The sequence below is a fragment of the Tribolium castaneum genome, chromosome 6 (assembly GCF_031307605.1).
Source record: "Tribolium castaneum strain GA2 chromosome 6, icTriCast1.1, whole genome shotgun sequence".
Classification (NCBI taxonomy): Eukaryota; Metazoa; Arthropoda; class Insecta; order Coleoptera; family Tenebrionidae; genus Tribolium; species Tribolium castaneum.
In genome coordinates, this window is record NC_087399.1 from 7403111 (window position 1) to 7421531 (window position 18421).

The window sequence follows — 18421 nt, forward strand, 5'->3', positions numbered from 1 at the left end:
TAATGCTTTTCTATCAGAGGAGAATATTTTTGCTTACAAATTAGGATTTTAAAATTTATAAGTTTTGAAAATCCTAATTACAAATTATTCTTCTCTGATAGAAAAACATTATTTCTTATTTTTTTGTGCATCTTTTAAATAAAAGCTTTTTTAAAAAAAACATTTTTTTTATTTTTTTTTCACTTTCATGAAATGTTAATCGACTGCCTTGTGAAAGGACAACGGTAAAGCCTTCTTTATTCAGTTTATTCTTTTCTAACTTGAAACATTTGATTTACGGCATATATTTTTTATGTACAGTCACGAGCAAAAAGAATGACACCCTTAAACTGTAGCTACAAATCTTTTCGATATGATACGGCTAATATGTACATTTGGCTAGTTCATAAACTAACTGGATATTGTGTAGTTTGTAAACTAACCTATTTTAGAAATTTACATTCTAAAAGATTTTACTATTTTTTATTTTTTAGTACATCTAAATAAAAGCTTTCTTCCAAAAAAACTTTTTTTAACTTTTTTCCCCTATTTGCATACATAAATCTTTAATAAGTAAATAGTTGGACGAATTAGGTCAAGTACTTCGTCCTTCGAGTCCTTTGGCTCCACATCGTGGAAAAACGCCTCCAACTCCTGCGTTAACGCAACACGTTGCAGTCGTTTTTTCCACCGAAAAATGTAAAATTGTCGGCGGCCCCAAGGGCTGACTTATCGATTGAAATCTGAAATACCTTCGTTGGGACGACCTCACGTTACTATTTATTGGACGAGTCTGAAGTTAAAGGCCAACGTTCACGATTGGCGATTTATTGCGTGCAGTTAAGTTCACTTATGCGAAGTTAATTATTTTATGTTTTGCGTGGTTGCGGTTTCAAGGCCGTTTCCTTTTAATTAATTCTTCAATTATGTTAATGCGACGCACTTATGGCAGAAATCGAAGCTAAATATTTGATGGCGATTTCGGGAAAACAATCCCACTGTTGATTAACAGTCAGTCCGCTTTTATGGCTTGTTTTTCATGCAGACTGTGGAGGAATCCGGTACGAAAAATAATCCAATAAACATTTACTTCACTTTATGATTGCCGCAACTTTCAAGGTTTTATTGATTTGATATTGACTTCTAAAACATAAAGGGACGAAATGCCGCGTCCTGAATCAACACGAAAGAGGAGTCGTCAAATGACAGGTCACTTGGAATTCAATTAGAGACTGCAAGAGTGGAAATAGCGTCGTTTTTTATTTCTGGTTTCATTTACATAACTTTTGCTTGCATTACTCAAGCTGTCAAAAAAATAATCAAATTTAGAGGCAGCATTAAGGCAAAAATGCGGCCTCACTAAGGGGTGAGTGACGCAAAAGGGCAAATCGTGTTTGCGTTAGTTGAGATTAATGCCGTTTTAAAAGTCAAAATCCATCGTAAATCATTCGGGGTAATGAGGTGCTAATTAGAGTTCGCATATCGCACATTTGCGCGTTCGGTTCAAGTGAAATTTCGACAACAATTAACCAAACACACTAAATGCAGTCAATATTTTGGGTGTGAATTATTAGAGATGTAGAATTTTGGTATTGTTTTTGAATAAATGAGAATACAATAATGTTTTTAATGCCAGTATGAGCTGGATGTGGAAAAACGAAATGTACGAATGAAAGTTGCAACCAACTAGATTTCCTTCAAAAAAGTTCATATCGCTCTCTTCAACCGCTTAGATTTCCTACAACTTTCTTTCCCACATTTTTCTTGTATTCGCAGCGTTTTAAAAAGTATGAGAATTGTGAATTTTAGTCGTCAGTTTTTCTCCCTTTATTAAGTATTCCATGCTCAACCTTTTTTCAGGTAGTTAGCTAACTACTTGAATTTAAAACAATTTGGAGCCGAGATGATGATCTCTAACGCTCGAAGCGCTCTTATTTTTAATCCGCCGCACTAAAAATCAAGTTTTTTTAGTCATCTCCTTGCATTCTTTAACTTGTTTGAGTTTCTTGATAAAAGGATTACCTGAAGACATTTTTGCAAACGTTATTGTTCTTTTTCCATCTAACACCAAAATAACTGAAAGAATGCCATAATTCCGGCAATTTTTCCTACCTGAAGACTACGGATATCTAAAGGTTAGGATGTGAAATGACGTACAAATAAAACGTTCCCGTCCTCGATAGTTCCGCTAGTGTTTCCAGAGAGCGCAGTTTTTCCATTACCTTAAATTTTCAGAGCAATAAATTTGAAAAAATTGTTATATTTGTATAACGGTTAACACATAGCAAACAAAAAATACAGACAGACAGAGCATTAAATTCTCAATAGTAAGATATAAACATAATGCAAACATTTTATAGTAAACTGTGTTTAAAAAAATATTAAACTTTTACCAACTTGCACTGTGCCCCATATTTTTCAAAACGCTGCAAATACGGTTACAGATGCAAGAAAAATGTTAGGAAGAAAGTTGTAGAGAATTAAATTTGCTACAAAAAAGTCCGCGAGACCATATTTCTATCTTCAACCATTTAGGCCCCAAAGTCGTTCAAAGACGCTCAAGGGACGGATTTGCTTCATTCTGCCTGTGGTCAAGTATTGGAAAATTTATTTATACCTAAACCGTTGAAGATAAAAATATGGTGTCGCGGACTTTTTTGTAGAAAATTTAATTCTCTACAACTTTTTCTCATACACTTCTTTTGTATCTTCAACCGTATTCGCAGCGTTCGCAAAAATATAAGGTAGAACGCAAATATATAATTCTAAGCAATAATTCTTTGCGCACCGTCGCATATTTATCAAAACGCTGGGAATAATAATTCATTTCTTCCTATAATTTTAACCGTATTCGCAACGTCTTGAAAAAGCACGAAGCACAAAATTAAGGTTTTAAATATTTTTTGTCACATTTCTTATGAAAATGTTAGTCGTTAATTGTATCTCGTTTCGTCTCCTAACTGATAGTCCTCCGTACTCAAGACCCACCCCATTCTGTTCACCTGAACTACTTTGTCCAGATTAAGATAAAAATTATCAACTAAATAGTATTTTTAGAACGCTACCCTTGAAAAAGCTTGAAAAAGATCTTGATCATTTATTGCGTTTTGAGTTAAATTTTCCTTGAAATCGTTCATCGTGCAATGGCTATTGACCAGTCACTTCAAAGTGTGGCAGGTCATCGATATTAATTCCCACAGGTGCTGCGAACGCGAAACACTATCGCGCCTTCTTCGAACGTCTCGTAAAATTGATACTCCGTTCCGAAATGCAAAAATCGACTGCAGGAAATTGCATCTGATCACTAATGCAAACGAATCGACAGCTGTTGTTCCTAACGCGAAAATCCCAGGAAGGAAGTCGTCTGTCTCGACCGATACGTGGTGAACATCCCAATAAGTCGATAAAAAAAACGGCCCAGACTCTGCCTTACAGTTACTTCTTCTTAGCATCACGGTTCATCTTGCGGTTTGCTCCAGTTTATCGGGCAGTAAGTCACGGCAAACGGCTTCATCTTTTTGCCCATCAGAGGAGTAAATTAAAAACCGAGCGCTGATCAAGATCTTATTGGCATTCCCCGGGAAATAGCGAAATAGGTGGATCCCGAAACGGGCGGATACGTGACCCAGGATTTATAATACAGGGTGTCCGTTTTCCGAACTCCACCATAGGTATCTCAGTTATTGTAAAACATACGAGGTCGGTTAAATTAAGGCATTTCTCTGCTAAACGATTATTTAGTTTTTAGTTTTTGAATTATTGAAAAAAAAAATCAAAAAAAATAATTTTCGATTTATTTTTTTAAGCAAAAACCAAAAGAACTAGACGTTTTTAAGGACATTCTTCGGACACTTATTTACAAGTAATGTAAATCTGTCATCGCCTTTTTCAAGGCGTTCTTGATGTTAGAGTTACAACACTCAACTTTTTCTTATGGGCGCCATATTTGATACTTGTATGTATTTTTTAAAAGTCCCGATTACAACGATGGTATCACATGTTCATTTAAATTAAGAAAAGCGTTTTTGCAAAGAGTGCTTTGGAAAAAGACGCCAAAAATTTTGTCAAACTAAATTTTGACAGTTGTATTAAATATGTGAGCAGAATTTTTTAACTTTGTTTTGTTTTATTTTGAGAAGAATAAAATTCTAGCTTATCTTGTCGTTTAGTTTTTAAAAGCTTTTATTTAACTCACTCTGTTGTCTGTCTGTCTGTTTTCATATTTTCGAAGCCAAATTTGAAAGGGTACCGCTTGTCCCAATGATTTGAAATTTTGTATACTTATTTAATTTACGTGACAACGCAATCTATGTAGTTAAATACCGCCTAAACGAATAAAATTCTATATTTTACCTTTTCTTTTACTTTTTTTCGTCAATTTTTTTTAACTTTTTGGAACCATTTATTATTATTTAAAAGGATTTTTTGAATTGAGCCGTGAGGTCACATTTTTGCAGCTCCGTTTCTTTTTAAAAGCTTTTAATTAACTTGCTTTGTTGTCTGTCTGTCTGTTTCATATTTTTGGAGCCAAATTTGAAAGGGTTCCCGTTGTCCCAATGAACTGAAATTTTGCATACTTACTTAATCTGTGTGATAATACAATTCTATATAGTTAATTACCCCCTAAAGGAGTTAAATGGGCTTTTGAAGATTTAGGTTATGTTTATAAATGGGTTTTCGATATGTAACGGAAACGGTCATAAGTCATAACAATAGGGCATTACAGAATTACTTTCTTAAATTGGCCACAGTTCCCAAAGCTTTTATAAATTTTAAAATCCTCATTTGTAAGCAAAAATATTCTCCGCTGATAAAAAAACATATTTTTTTACTTTTTAGTGCATCTTTTAAATAAAAGCTTTTTTCAAAAAAAAATTTTTTAATAATAAGTAAGCTTGGCGTGAATATGAACCTTCCAAATCCAAATTCAAAGAAACCTCTAATCTAGTTTGCTTAAAAACAATATTGTTGACGTTTTTTCCACAGCACTCTTCGCAAAAATGCGATTTTCTTCATTTTGATCAGCATGTGAGATTCGATCGTATCATGTGATACATCGTTCTAATCAGAAAAAAAACACTTTTCAAAAATACAGATATTAAATATGGCGTCCATAAGAAAAACCAATGTTGAGTGCTGTAACTCTAACATCAAGAACGTCTTGGAAAATACGATGACAGAATTAGATTCCTTGAAAAAAAGAGCTTGAAGAACGTCATAGTTAAAAACGTCTAGTTCTTTTGGTTTTTGCTTGAAAAAATAAAAACGAAAATTAAAAATTTCTGTTTTTTTTTTCAATAATTCAAAAACTAAAAATGCCACTTTATATTTTATTGCAGATAATTGTTTAGCATAACTAATTTAACCAAGCTTATATCTCCCATGGGGAGCTCGAAAAATAGAACTTGGGGAGGGTCCATGGGTTTATGGGCCATGGGGTGCGAGCGAATGTCAACCGAAGTAAGCGAAGGTCAGTGGGCGACCATGAATCACGTCTTTTTCTAATTAGCTTCCAAATAACATTTTAATAACCGGTAACAAAGAGCCACATCTAGCCATAATTTAGGCGGGTTTGCGATAACCCAAGAGCGGCATTTCTGTGTACAACATTATGTCTAATTAAATTGAGCATGTTCCTTGCCACCAACTTGTATGCAAATGGATGGGATTACATTGTAAAGCTTTTCGCGAAGATATTTCCAGACGTTTGTTATCTTTCCGAATTCCGCTTCAAGGATATAAATCCAGAAATCCACCGTGAGTCAGTGTCGAGATCCTTGCTCAAACAAAGCAAGGAAATGAATGCGTTCGATTTGGGCCAGTTTTGCACGAAACCCAAATATTGGACAATCCTATCAAAGGAATAGTTTGAGCTTTCCGTCCGTTTCTTTACCGAACATTTCACTTCTATAAATAAACAATGGTTCAATACCTGAAGGGTGGCCCCTTTGTGCAAAGTGTCGCTCCTGCCGGCCGCCGGCATATCCTTCCACCTCAAGACACCCATCACAGCCTGTCTAACCCACCCTCTCGGTAAAGTGTTCCTGTCAGTTTCCGCTAACGTACGCATCTAGACCACTTTTTGGCGCGGCACGGAATTTCTAAAACGCACCACTCACTCTACATAGTGTAGGAAAAACAAGCACGCATCGACGTAACAACAGCCAGTCGCGAACTAAACATTCGAAACGGTTTGAGTTTGAGGACACAGCATGCTGCCACCTTTCCAGCGAACAAACCGACCAATGAAAGCTCGCCAAACGCGCCGTAAAGCGACCGAGTCGGGGCTTTCCGGCGCGCTCCGCATCAAAAATACCGGAGCGGAGTTTTGGGTCCTCTGACATATTTATTTATAATATGGGTCGAAGCACTTTGGACACGTGAAACCCACGGCAGGTGCGAGGTGTCGGAAGCGGCGGCATGTGCCCTAGACATATGGCCGATGGTATTCCGGCGATCGGGAAAAGTTCGGGAAGAAACACTTTGTTTGCTGAAGCTTTTATCGACTGTGATTTACAACCCTCTTAGCGATTAGGTTTATGAGGGACGTGAGACAGAAACCGAAGCAAAATCTTTCTCACAGATTACGCATTGGAAAGGTCGCCGATTACGACCACTTGGTTTCACTATGCTAACAACAATGAGGGTCAAGGTGTGAATAGCTTGCTGGAAAAAAGCTAGAAAACAAAAAATTCAAACGCAAGTCGGGATGGAACAAGTTCATCCCCTGTTTAAACAATCAAACTGGTTCCCTCTTTCAATTCAAAAAGGGACCAAGACTGTAATTTATAGCCGCATTGTTGAAAGGATTAACTTTCACACAATGGGATCTTGCTAATCTTAGAAATCTGGGTCTATGTTAGTAATTAAATCGCTGTGTTTTGATTTGTGCCGGTTTTATTGTTTCGATTCGTACGCAGGACAGGAAAGAAAATATCCAAAAATAATTTCAGCGTGTTTACTGTCGTTCTGGGCAATTTCAGGTAACTTGAAATATTTCACTCTGATCTTATCGAAACTTGCCCAATAATCCATTAACTGAACAATAGCTACAACTCGAGACAAAAATCAGAAGAGAACGTTAGTTCTTCCAACTCAAAATCATTTTGAGTAATCACTTTTTTGGGCCAAGAAATAAACGAGAAAAAAGCGATACAAACATACAGGGTGTTCGGCCAGCAATTTGAAGAAGTCCATTATGGACTTTCAAATGTTAGAAAATTAATCTTTTTTTTTTCATAAATCTGTAGATACCTACTTAGCCCCTGACTAGCTTAAATTTATTTTCCATATAATACAAACTTTGTTTTGTTATTGGTCGATTTTGCTTATAAAATATGGCTTTACAAAATGGGTAAAAAGCATAGTTATTCAACATTTAAACAAAAATCGAAACTGGAATATCAATACTGACTTCAGAATAAAGACATAGATAATTGCAAAATGGCAAATTTCCAAACCAAAAATTAAAATGTGTGGAAGATACTAATAATTATTACACGTTATAAATTTTATTATTTTTTATTTTATTAGGTGCAAGAATTTTACTTATTGGACAGGTCGAACAATTATGATATGCAGGCCAAAATATGTACAGTCACGATCAAAAAGAATGACACCCCTGCCAAACGGACTGGTACGAAAAGTCCAGTTGGTTTAGTTAAACTAGTTAAATGTCCACATGTGGCTGCTCTTTAGGGGTGTCATTCTTTTTGAACGTGACTGTACGTCATTCTAAAGAAACGTAACAGAAGGGAATAATTTGCAGTTTATCTCATTGAAAAGACGTTAGTTATAAACTCATAAGCCAATAACTATTTACCCTATTACATAAAAAAGTAAGACTTTAACCATTTTGAAAAAGAATGTTGAAAGTTAAGGAAATATTTTTTTAGCTCACTGCAATCAAGAAAATAAAAAAATTAAAAGTCGAATGCAAGTCGAATAATTTAATTTTTTTATTTTCGCATGTAAAAGACTTTTAAATTGTCTCTCTGGTTACTTAAAAGATATTTAACATAAACATTAAAAAAGTTACTGACTATTGTTTCAGTAGAGGAAAAGTGAAATTTTCAGCTAATTATAACTTTAATGTTACCCTTAGACCATTATTCGTCATTTCTTACAGTGTACTAACTAGAATTTTAATATTTATGTCAAATTTTTAAAATCTGAATAAACTCTAAAAAATGTTTTTGCTAATAAATAATCTGCATTGTTGCTGAAATTCACTTTTAAAGTCAAATAACTTTTTAGTTATTAACTTTAGGCATTTGAAACATTATGTTTTTAGATAGAAAATTTAATAATCTTCGAGAAACAAAAACAAAAAGTTGCGTGTTTCATTTAACTTTTTCAACTTTTTCAACGTTTAACAAACTTCTTTTTTAAATTTTTTCAATTACAATTGGTACATATTTAAGTCTGAAATTTCCCCTTAAAGATGGTAAAAATTCTACATGTCTAAAATTTTTAGTTTTTGTGTCATTCATTTAAAAAAGCGTGTTTTCTTCAAAAAAATCAAATTATTTCAAAAACTAAGCAGAATCAACCGACCAATACAAGTTACGTCCAAAAAGGCAACAAAATTTAAGGTGGTCCATTAAAAAAAAACAATTTTGTACTTCAGCTCATTTTTTAAACACCCTGTATATTTGGAAATTTTAAAAATAGGTGACACAAAGCGTTAGTATCTTCGGCTTTCGTAAAAAAATATCTACTTTTCAATTATTTAAAGGTCAATAATAGACTTTATTATTATTGAATTCGTTGAGATACCTATAGAATATACAGAGTCGCTAAAAAATATGGATACAGTTAAATATTATGAAAATTATTCATCAAAACTTATTGAAATTTGGTATATGCTTTAAAGTATTTAAATTTTATCGTCTGAGATGTTTACCAAATGTCTATCTCCATTTGTTCTGGGGATACAAGGCTAACTTGATTTTGTATTTTGTATTTTAGCAAAATCTTCGAACTAATAAAATTTTGTTGGTAGCCTGAACTTTGATCAACAAATAAATAAAAATTATTATTAATTGTTAAAATAACACTTTTAACTAAAAAGAACACATTTTAATGAAGAAATATTTGTCTGTATCCATACTTATTAGCGGCCCTGTAAATATTTTACGTAAAGCAATTTGTATCTTGATATTTGAAATCTAGAACATAATTGCAACCTGGTTTTAAAAAAATAAGATCCTGGACTTGAACCAAAAACCCATCAAGTGTTGAATAGAAATAACTAATTTTGCCTTTGAAAGCGTAACTCCTACTGACTGCGCCTGTTAGCAAAATACTACAAACAAACTGACCGAAAATCATTTTTTTGTAAACGAAATAAACCTAGTAAGATGACAATTCGATTACGAACGTTACAAAAATAGAAATGACCGCCTTTTGGCCAAATCCCCACAATTAAAAACTCCACGGTAGCCATGATCGCAAAATAGATCGTAGCTGTCAAATCGCGTACAAAAAGTCGAATTCATAGAACGGCAACTATTAATTCCGCACCATATCATTTGGTTTTAATGCTAGCCTCCAGGTCTTGTGGATGCACGAGGCGTGTCTGATGTTTCGCTAGCACGAAGAATTTTGGTTTTTTCCGTTCGTTGGGATAGGTGTTCATGCGGGGCGGAGTAGTTTTGTGTGATAGTTGCAGTGTATGGTTCCCATGCGTGCATCGGTTACCCCGACTTAGTCGTCCACCGGAAAGCCGAAACGGATGTGACGGTCGCGCTCAGATGGACACGACACCGACACACAATGAAACGACTCAAGATTATTGCGTGAAGAAAAATAAAATGATGCTACGCTGGAATTTTTAAAGAAAACCACCAGATTTTTCGGGCAAAAAATAGTGCATTGTTTATTGGCAAATATGACGAATAAGATAAATAATCAGATTGAAATACCGCATTTTTTCCTTAGTACATATGACAAACATTTCAGTAATCTCCCCACATTTAGATAAAAATTTAGTTTGTTTAATGATACCATAAAATTGTAGTACGCAGATGTAATTTTATCAAGATTGTAGACGAAATTATGCAAGTGCTTGTTTTGCAATGTCTTGAGATTTTGGGTCGCAAAAAAGATTTAAAAAGGCCAATGGTTTTAGGTGTAAAAATTGGAATTTAGGTCATCATTTGACTCAAATCAACATTTTATCCTACACTAACAACTACTTTTTGCAACAGTCAACACGAATAAAATATTACAAAATTTTCTGCAGGAGCATGATATTAATATCACATAATAGCATCGGTTTTGTATCTTTCAGTAAAAAATTATTAAAGAGGGGTGTCACAAAATGGCACGAACGAAATGAGTGTCATGACAATGTTTAGATAAATCCACCAACTTTGGCAAGTGCCGAAAGACATTGTCAAAAAAATCATGCAGATAATACTTGACGGGATATACAGGCTGTTCCGTTTAAGCCACACATTGGAAATTTTGGCAGTTCTAATAATGATAGTCATCTAAAAATTTGCATACAACCACAATCCCTTGGGTCCTAATCAATGAAAATATTTTCAAAATGGCGCCACTTCCGGTTATACCGGAAGTCGTTAGCAACTTTCTTATTTTAATTGGAAAGCTATGTTTTTTATTACAATTTTGGATTACTCGAGTTTTTTTAAGGGAGTTTTTATTAGCTTTCCCTAAACCTAAATGTCGTCGTTTCTGAAAAATTTTGAGTTTTTTGAAAATTTTTGGATTTGCATCTTTGACTTCCAAAATCGATAACTGCCATTTTTAAAAATTAAAAAATCCTTTTTGGCTTATTAGAAAGAAAAGGTTTAATCCTTTTCTTTGGTGTTTCCAAATTTCGAAAAAAAGTTAGCAAATCCGAAATTTTTAAGATTAAGTTTACAGATCTTCAAACACCCCTAATTCAAAATTTTTAAATGAAATGCCACAATGAGTATTAACATTCTCTATACTTACAGTAACAGTTTTCATGTTATACAAACTTTTTGTTGGCATTGAGAAATTCATTAGCCATAGCTCTTTTCGCATAGGTTGCCATGGAAACGCGAGTAAATACAAGAAATCAAAAAATCTAAATTCAATAATTTTATTTTATTTTAACGGAAAGTAAAGCAAAATTTTGAACAAAACTTATCGTTTATTCAATGAAAAATGTTTATTTGTCAAAGTGTGCAAAAATATCTGTGGCTACTAAGGAATTTCCGACAATGTCAAAGAAAACCAACATAATTTGAAAATTTTCACAAACAGGTACAGAGAATGCACATTGATGCAAAATTAACTTTTCATCTACTTAGTAAAATAAAAATTGGGGGTTTCTATTTGAAAAAATTGACTTATAACTTGTAGAAATTGTCCAAAAATAACGTTAAGATTTTAAGGTTTGTATTTTATTTCCAATTTTGAACACACTGAAGGATAGATATAGGCTTTCTTATTTTATTGTCCAAATACGATTTTTAGAACTCAAAAAATAGAAAGATATCGATTTTTGAAATGAAAGATAAAGGTGCAAATCCAAAAAATTTAAATAATCTTAAATATTTTGAAAAGGGATTAATTCAGGTATAGAAAAACTGATAAAAATCCTCTTGAAATAACTTAGGAAATCCAAAAACGCAGTCAAAAACATATGTTTTCATTTAAAATAAAAAAAAGTTGATACCGACTTCCGGTATAACCAATACTGTAGCAACGTTTTCGTCTTTCAGACGAATCAATCGGTATCGTAAATATTTTACGATAAACACCATTATCTCTTGTAAAACTTTATAGTGTACAAAGAAAAGGTAGCTACAATACTTCTAATGTGGGGTTTAGACGAAACAGCCTGTATATTACTAAATTTTCTTCAGAAGCATAAAAAATAATATCATATGTGTTTTCTATTAAGCTTTTTGTTTTACTGTTGATTATTTTGTTCCTTCAGTGAAGAGGTCATGGCACGAACGAAGTGAGTGTCATAAGAGATTTACATGTTGCGAGCCCTTAGCTATTTTCCAAATTTAGATAACATTTCCCTTTTTTTCGAGAAGTTTAGTTTAAAAAATCTACAATGTTCCAAGGTCTGTCTTAGAGCTCGGGAATCTTTTAGAGTTTACGAGGTATGTGTCAAATGAACTGAATTTTTAAGATAATGTACGAAGGTAACAAATCCGAGAAAAAAATTAAAAAGCGAAAATAAGAAGTTATTTAAAACAGTTCTTCTAGAAACCTTTAAAAAAGAAACTGAAATTTTCCTTCCCCAAATTTAGGAAGGTAAGTAGGTATATCATTACGTCCCCAAGGAGCCACAGGTAAGAAAATACAGCTTTTGAAATTCCAACTTACCTGAAAAATAATTTTATGGAACTCAAACTTTGTGGTGGTCCCTAAGTGAAAATAATACTAAATTTACATTTTACTAAAAATTCTATTATTCTTTTAACTATTTTTAAGAATAATATCTAATTCCTAATTATTCGTTATTCATTATAAATAGTTAACCCGAATAATATTATTTTTCAGAGTCTGTTGTTTTTCACTGTCATTTTCAGGGCCGCTTAGATACTTAATGAAAAACTCCAAATATTTGAATACTTAGGTCAGCAGGAATCGCGGCAAACAGGTGAAATAAATTCGAATTGAGTGAAGGAAACGCAGCGTTTGTTTACCCAAATCTGAGCAAACGTCTGTATCTCCAATTGATAAACAAAGCAATAATTTAAGCATAATATCGCGTTCATGTGACATTAATTTTCACACTATAAAACAAGAAGTTTATTGCAGGAACGTATCTCGAATACGTAAGCTGCAATTGTTGCTATTACACTCATTATAATCCAATTATTTCATTTCTCTTGTGTAATTGCTTGTTTTAAAGCAATGCAACCTCAGCAAATTCGTAATGAAAACATCAAATTTACGACTACAATGCAACATTTTCGCACCAGTTTTATGAGTTAACGACCGCAATCCGACTACCATCAATTGATCTCCCAGTACGGATTTTTACGTAATTTCATGCTAATTGTTTCCGTAACTGTACAACGAACACAATAAACAATTTCGCTGTTGTGGTATTAACGTGAACGGTGAATGCTAATGAACGAAACGAGAAATACGACCGATACGTCGAGGGAAAATTCAATTTTCTCTCCCTCGGCGCGAAAAAAATCACAATTTCTAATTAACAGAACAGATTATGATGACACCGCGATTGAAACGATTTCGGTTGAGCAGCTGTTTGTTTATTCAGCAAAAGCTGGTGTACAAATTAATTAAAATAAAATTTCGGATTAATGATCCGTGTGAGCGCATTTCCGCGTCTGAATTGAATTGGGTTCTTTTGGTTTATTTCGCGAAGTTCGAGCAAGAAACCTTTTAATGACATGTCATCACAGCAAGTTCCATTTGAAATATCAGAATTAAGTTAGTGCAGGTAAAAGCATGCCGAGTGGAAGTTGCATTCGTCTCCTTTCAGGAGATTTGCTCTTAATATAACTAAACCCATTTTCCGTACATTCAGAGCATGAATATAATCGCCAAAAACGTCCTCGGATCCGTCTTTTTGTCAAACTATTCTACACGATAAATTAGTTCGTTCTGAAACAGAACTCGATACTTTGGAAGCGTGACAAGTTCTTGCATTCATTTCAATTTATCGAGCGGAAGAAACATGTGTAAATTTACATCAAAGTGTGGAACGAGTCGACGAAAAGTTTGCCTCCGAGTTGAAATCTATGTGTTTAGTTAGTGGTTAAATTTATAGCCTAGGAAAACGATTAAAATTTTAAATTGTTGCAATTAAGATTAATCCGTGTTTGTTTAAACAACAAAAATAATGATCCTCTAACTTCAAGATAACTACTACTACAGTTACAAATAAAATACTGTGCTACATGAATCACTCAAGATAGTGGCGAGTGCTGAACATGGTGGTAATGGCCGATTGTTCTGAGTGATAAAAGGCGATGTTTGTAAATATCTGATTGGAAAATTGTAAATTAAACTAATTTACAGGCACACAACCACTAATCGATAGCTTGCTTTTTAATATTTTCAAAATAAAACTACTCTTTTCAAGAGAACTTATAAAAATGTTAATTAAAATAACATGTTATGCCTTTTTTTGTCACCATCTTTTATTTTGCAAAAATTCGTCAAACATTACGTCTAATGGCAAAGCCAAAGCTATCAGGGTGTTATTTATATACAGGGTGATTTTTTAGAGGCTACATTTTGTATACAATCCAAATCGACCAGTCTGTGTTTAACTAAATTATTTTCAAAATGACTGAGCTCCCGGAACTTCGAGAAATTGGGACCAATTTTGAAATTCTAGATAATAAACACAGATTTTTCGGCTTTTGAAATTGAATACCCTAGCTGTTAGTACTATCTGACATAGTTTTTGACTTTTGTCAATTTATTTATGCAAATTTTCAAATGCAAGAGTTCATTTAAAATATCACAGGTCGTGAATCCTTTGCAATAAGTAAATAATTGTTTTTGTATTTGATAGCCAAAAGTTCGAAGGGTCTTCTAAAATCTTCAGGATTGTCAAATGTCAAACAGCAAGGTTACTATGATTTTTTGAAAATTATAAAAATGAGGATCAAAAAATGATTTTTGTTTTTTTCAAATGAAATAACCCAGTTTTTTTAAATGAAACATCTTTGTTTTTTTTTTTCAATGGCAATTAAAAGAACATCGCTTTTTATGGAGTCTTCTACAGTGAAACCACCTCTTCACAAGGGACATTTTTGTAGGAACATAACAAAACCTACTAAAAATTTCTCACTTTTCATTAGTGAACATCTCTCCACAACGGACAATTAAAAATTTCCCATCGGTGTCCGTTGTTGAGAGGTTTTACTGTAACAACATTTTCTATATCTGTCTCTTACAGTTTCAGAAATAATCACAAAAAACTGAATTTTTGCTCATTATTTTCATTTTTAATCGTGTAAACTTTCAAAAAATACGAAAAATCAGTGCTTTTAATTAAAGAAATGTCCAGTTTGACAACCATTTTCATTCAGAAGTTCAAAATTCGATGGCAGACTGATTGAGTTACTTTACATAATTCACTAAACCATAATTAAATATAATTGTTTTACTGTTTATTCCACAATGAACCAACTAAAAATATAATAAAATGCTTCTGTTTGATAGTTGAATTAACGATGAAAATTACAAAGTAATATCCGTTTTTTGTGATTATTTCAAAAATTTTAAAAGCTATAGGTACAGGACGTGTTGTTTTGCTGTTAAGAAGGTAAGATTTTGAAAAAAATTTTTGGTTATCGAATGCAAAAAAAAATTATTTACTTATCGAAAAGGATTCAAGAGCTGTGATATTTTAAATAAAGCTCTGCAAATAAAAATTGTTATAAAAAAATTACATATGTCAAAAACTATGACAGAAAAGCACCTACAACTTGGGTAAATTTTGAGAGTTTGAGAAAGTGAATTCAAAAATGTAATTATTTTGAAAATAATTTAGTTGAAATGGTCGATTTGAATTGTATACAAAATTTTAGCTATATTAGAAGTTAAAAAGATTTTAATGTAGGCCCGAAAAAAATCAATCTGTATAGTAAAATATTTTTGATTATACAGTGTCCAAAAAAGTATTATGTCATAAATAATAATTTTTTAACCGTAAGCACTTAACCACATAATGTTAATGTAAATTTCTTTACACTTAAATTTTATACAAATGTATTGTTAGCGAGTGCCTGATGATGTATGTCTTATAATAAACGAAACGTTGCGTAACAATCGTTACAAGTTCTCCACCAGTTATTGGATTAAATAATAACTGAATTACAGAAGACGGGTCCTGGGCTGGACCACCCTGTAGAACCTTTGACCTGTTTAGTGTCTTAGTTGGTTTTCTGAGCAAAATTTTTATCAAACCAGGAGCCGATCCAGAAATTAATTTTGGGGGAAGGGGGTTTCCAAAAATTTTTTTAGAGTGAATAAAACTTTAACTGTCGTTTAAATAAATGTATACAAAATTTAAGTCCCAAAAAAAACTTTTTATCGGAAAAATCCAATGCTAATGTATGTTTTTTTTAATACAACACCCTTTATTTTGTGCATGTTTGCATATAGTACCGTAGTAGTTGTTAATCATAATGTTTTTTTACTAGTCGATTTTGCTAAGTTTTTGAAAAAATTAGTTCTCATTTTTGAAAACAATTTTTTTTTAATTAATAATTAGAAAAAAACTGTAACTTCAAATACAACAGACAACGTTAATTTACATAAAGTTGTTTAAGTAAATTAAGTAATGCATAATAATTTCTGTATAGAAAAGAATTTTTAAGCAACTTCCTTGTTTTAATTTTTATTAAGTTGTAATGATTTATTCAGTATCATCGTTTCTTATACTGAAACTAAACAAAATGGACAAAAACACATTAGAAATAAACAATTTATTAATTTATTAATAAATGAACAGTAAAAAGACTTGAACGTTTGTTTATTAGGCTTTTAAATTATTAATTAAAAAATTAAAATTGCTGTTTGGGGATCCCCTGGATCCGCCCTTGGATAAAACATGCCAAAAGTCACCGAAAATTACGAAAAACTTATTTCAGTTACAGATTATTGAATATTTTTTCTCAGCCTACCATACCACTGCTAATCACTCCAATAATTTATGTTGTGTTTTTAATACAAAAAACAGGTTTAATCTATTTTCTCTGTATATAAATCATGTCAAAACACACACTTCCGACAAAATCCGGAAACAAAATTAAGTTTAAACCTTTATTTTTAGCTGTGCCTGATTTTTTTTTCCTAAATTGAGGTCGCAAAGAGTCATAAACTGCGGCTCGCATTTCTGTTCCAAATTGTTTAGGTTTTAGACTAATCACACTGTATTTTCCTAAGTCGAAAATGGAAAAACACAACCAGCAATTTACTAAATGTGCAAATCACCTAATTGTGCTCGTTTTGCGTTCAAATTATCCTGTCCGATGGCTCGTGTGACAACAATACGCATTTAAATCAATAAAAAATAAGACCTCATTATGTCATAGTTTCTGTGATATTTTCGTAATTCACACCAGGACGATTCAATTTTAACGCTTTATTCCCCCTCGAATTGGCTTGATTGCCTCAATAAACCCACATTCTCCGGGCCATAAATCTTTAATAGCAATAAGAGTCCATATCGCATTTCTTCGACGTTTTCGCAACATGTTGTTACTAACCCGAAATTTAATAAGAGTGTCATAACTTTTGATTTGGGGCAAAAATTAGCGACCCCTCGGGACGCAGAAACGTCGATCGTGTTCAGCGAACACAGATAATGATAATTGGCAGTGTTATTGCACGGTGTTGCGGAAATATCGTCAATAAATAATAAAACTGCTGAGTGGACGGTTGAACAAACATTCAAATGCCATTCACACTGCAATTGACACGTCGTTCAACTATCAGGTGTAAGTAAGTGAAAGTCGTCTAATTGGATTGAAGAAATGGCGAAAAAACGGTATTTTGCTTCGTGATTGGGGACACTTTTTGTCCGTAATTTGGTAACAGAATTACGTGGTAATTCGCCACAGATCATGGCCACGGTTACGGTTTGGTCGTCACCGTGTAGCTCGTTCACATTTTGTAATATTCAGCCGCAAACTCTGCCCTCTCCATTGTCAGACAGGTCGCGATCCATTTGGTAATTTTCGTGAAATAATTGCTTCCCCTCGAGACGCCGTTATGAATTAAATGGGATCGAGTACAAGGAAATAAATTTGTTCGTTATCTCGTCTTGGAATAATCCAATTTACTCGTAAATAGTGGACGGACATACGAAGGCTTTGTGAAATTAATTTCGGTTAATGCTCGATCTAGTCTATTTTAAATATCTCCCGACCGACGACTAATTAAACTTTAAGTCGAAGGCGGGAGGGGCTCTAATGACTCTCGACATTAGAGCGCTTGGGCGAATTTTCCGCAAACTTTCACACGGTAATAACGGCTGAAAATCGCTGATGGTAGGAATCACTCATCTGGGGCAGCTTTGTCTTCAAGGCTAATTAACAACAAAAGAATGAACAGCGAGACCTGGGCCCAAACCATTCGGAAGTCAGATAATGAACCCAAAAAAAGGATAATCCTTCAGCGCGTTTTATCGAAATTGCCCCAAAACAGACCAAAAGAACGTAACCTTTACTATTCTGAGCGTGATCAAGTTTATTATGCAAAATAAAAAAGAAAAAGAAAAAAAGAAGAAAAAAAAGAGAGTTCAGCTGAAAACGTACTAAACGTTCAAAAAAGGCAAAAGTAACAAACTTTTTTATCATAAATAACATAATTCCTTGGCCTGTTTGAAAGAAATACAGTAAAACCTCTCAACAACGGACACTGGTGGAGAATCTTTAATTGTCCATTATGTTCACTAATGACAGGTGAACAATTTTAAATAATTTTAAACGTC

At 33.2% G+C, this 18421-nt stretch overlaps 1 protein-coding gene across 6 annotated transcripts in view; it reads right to left on the reverse strand.

The window, feature by feature from the left end:
* Positions 1-18421, reverse strand: part of RapGAP1 (Rap GTPase activating protein 1) — a 162921-nt gene that overhangs the window by 29609 nt on the left and 114891 nt on the right. Inside the window, exon 1 of one of the 6 annotated variants that reach the window (XM_008198455.2) lies at positions 5912-6213. The exons of the other annotated variants lie outside the window; for them this stretch is intronic. Coding sequence (XP_008196677.1) covers positions 5912-6049 — 138 coding nt within the window. The 5' untranslated portion in view covers positions 6050-6213. Of the gene's footprint in view, positions 1-5911; positions 6214-18421 lie in introns of those variants that run through there. 6 annotated transcript variants of the gene reach the window in all.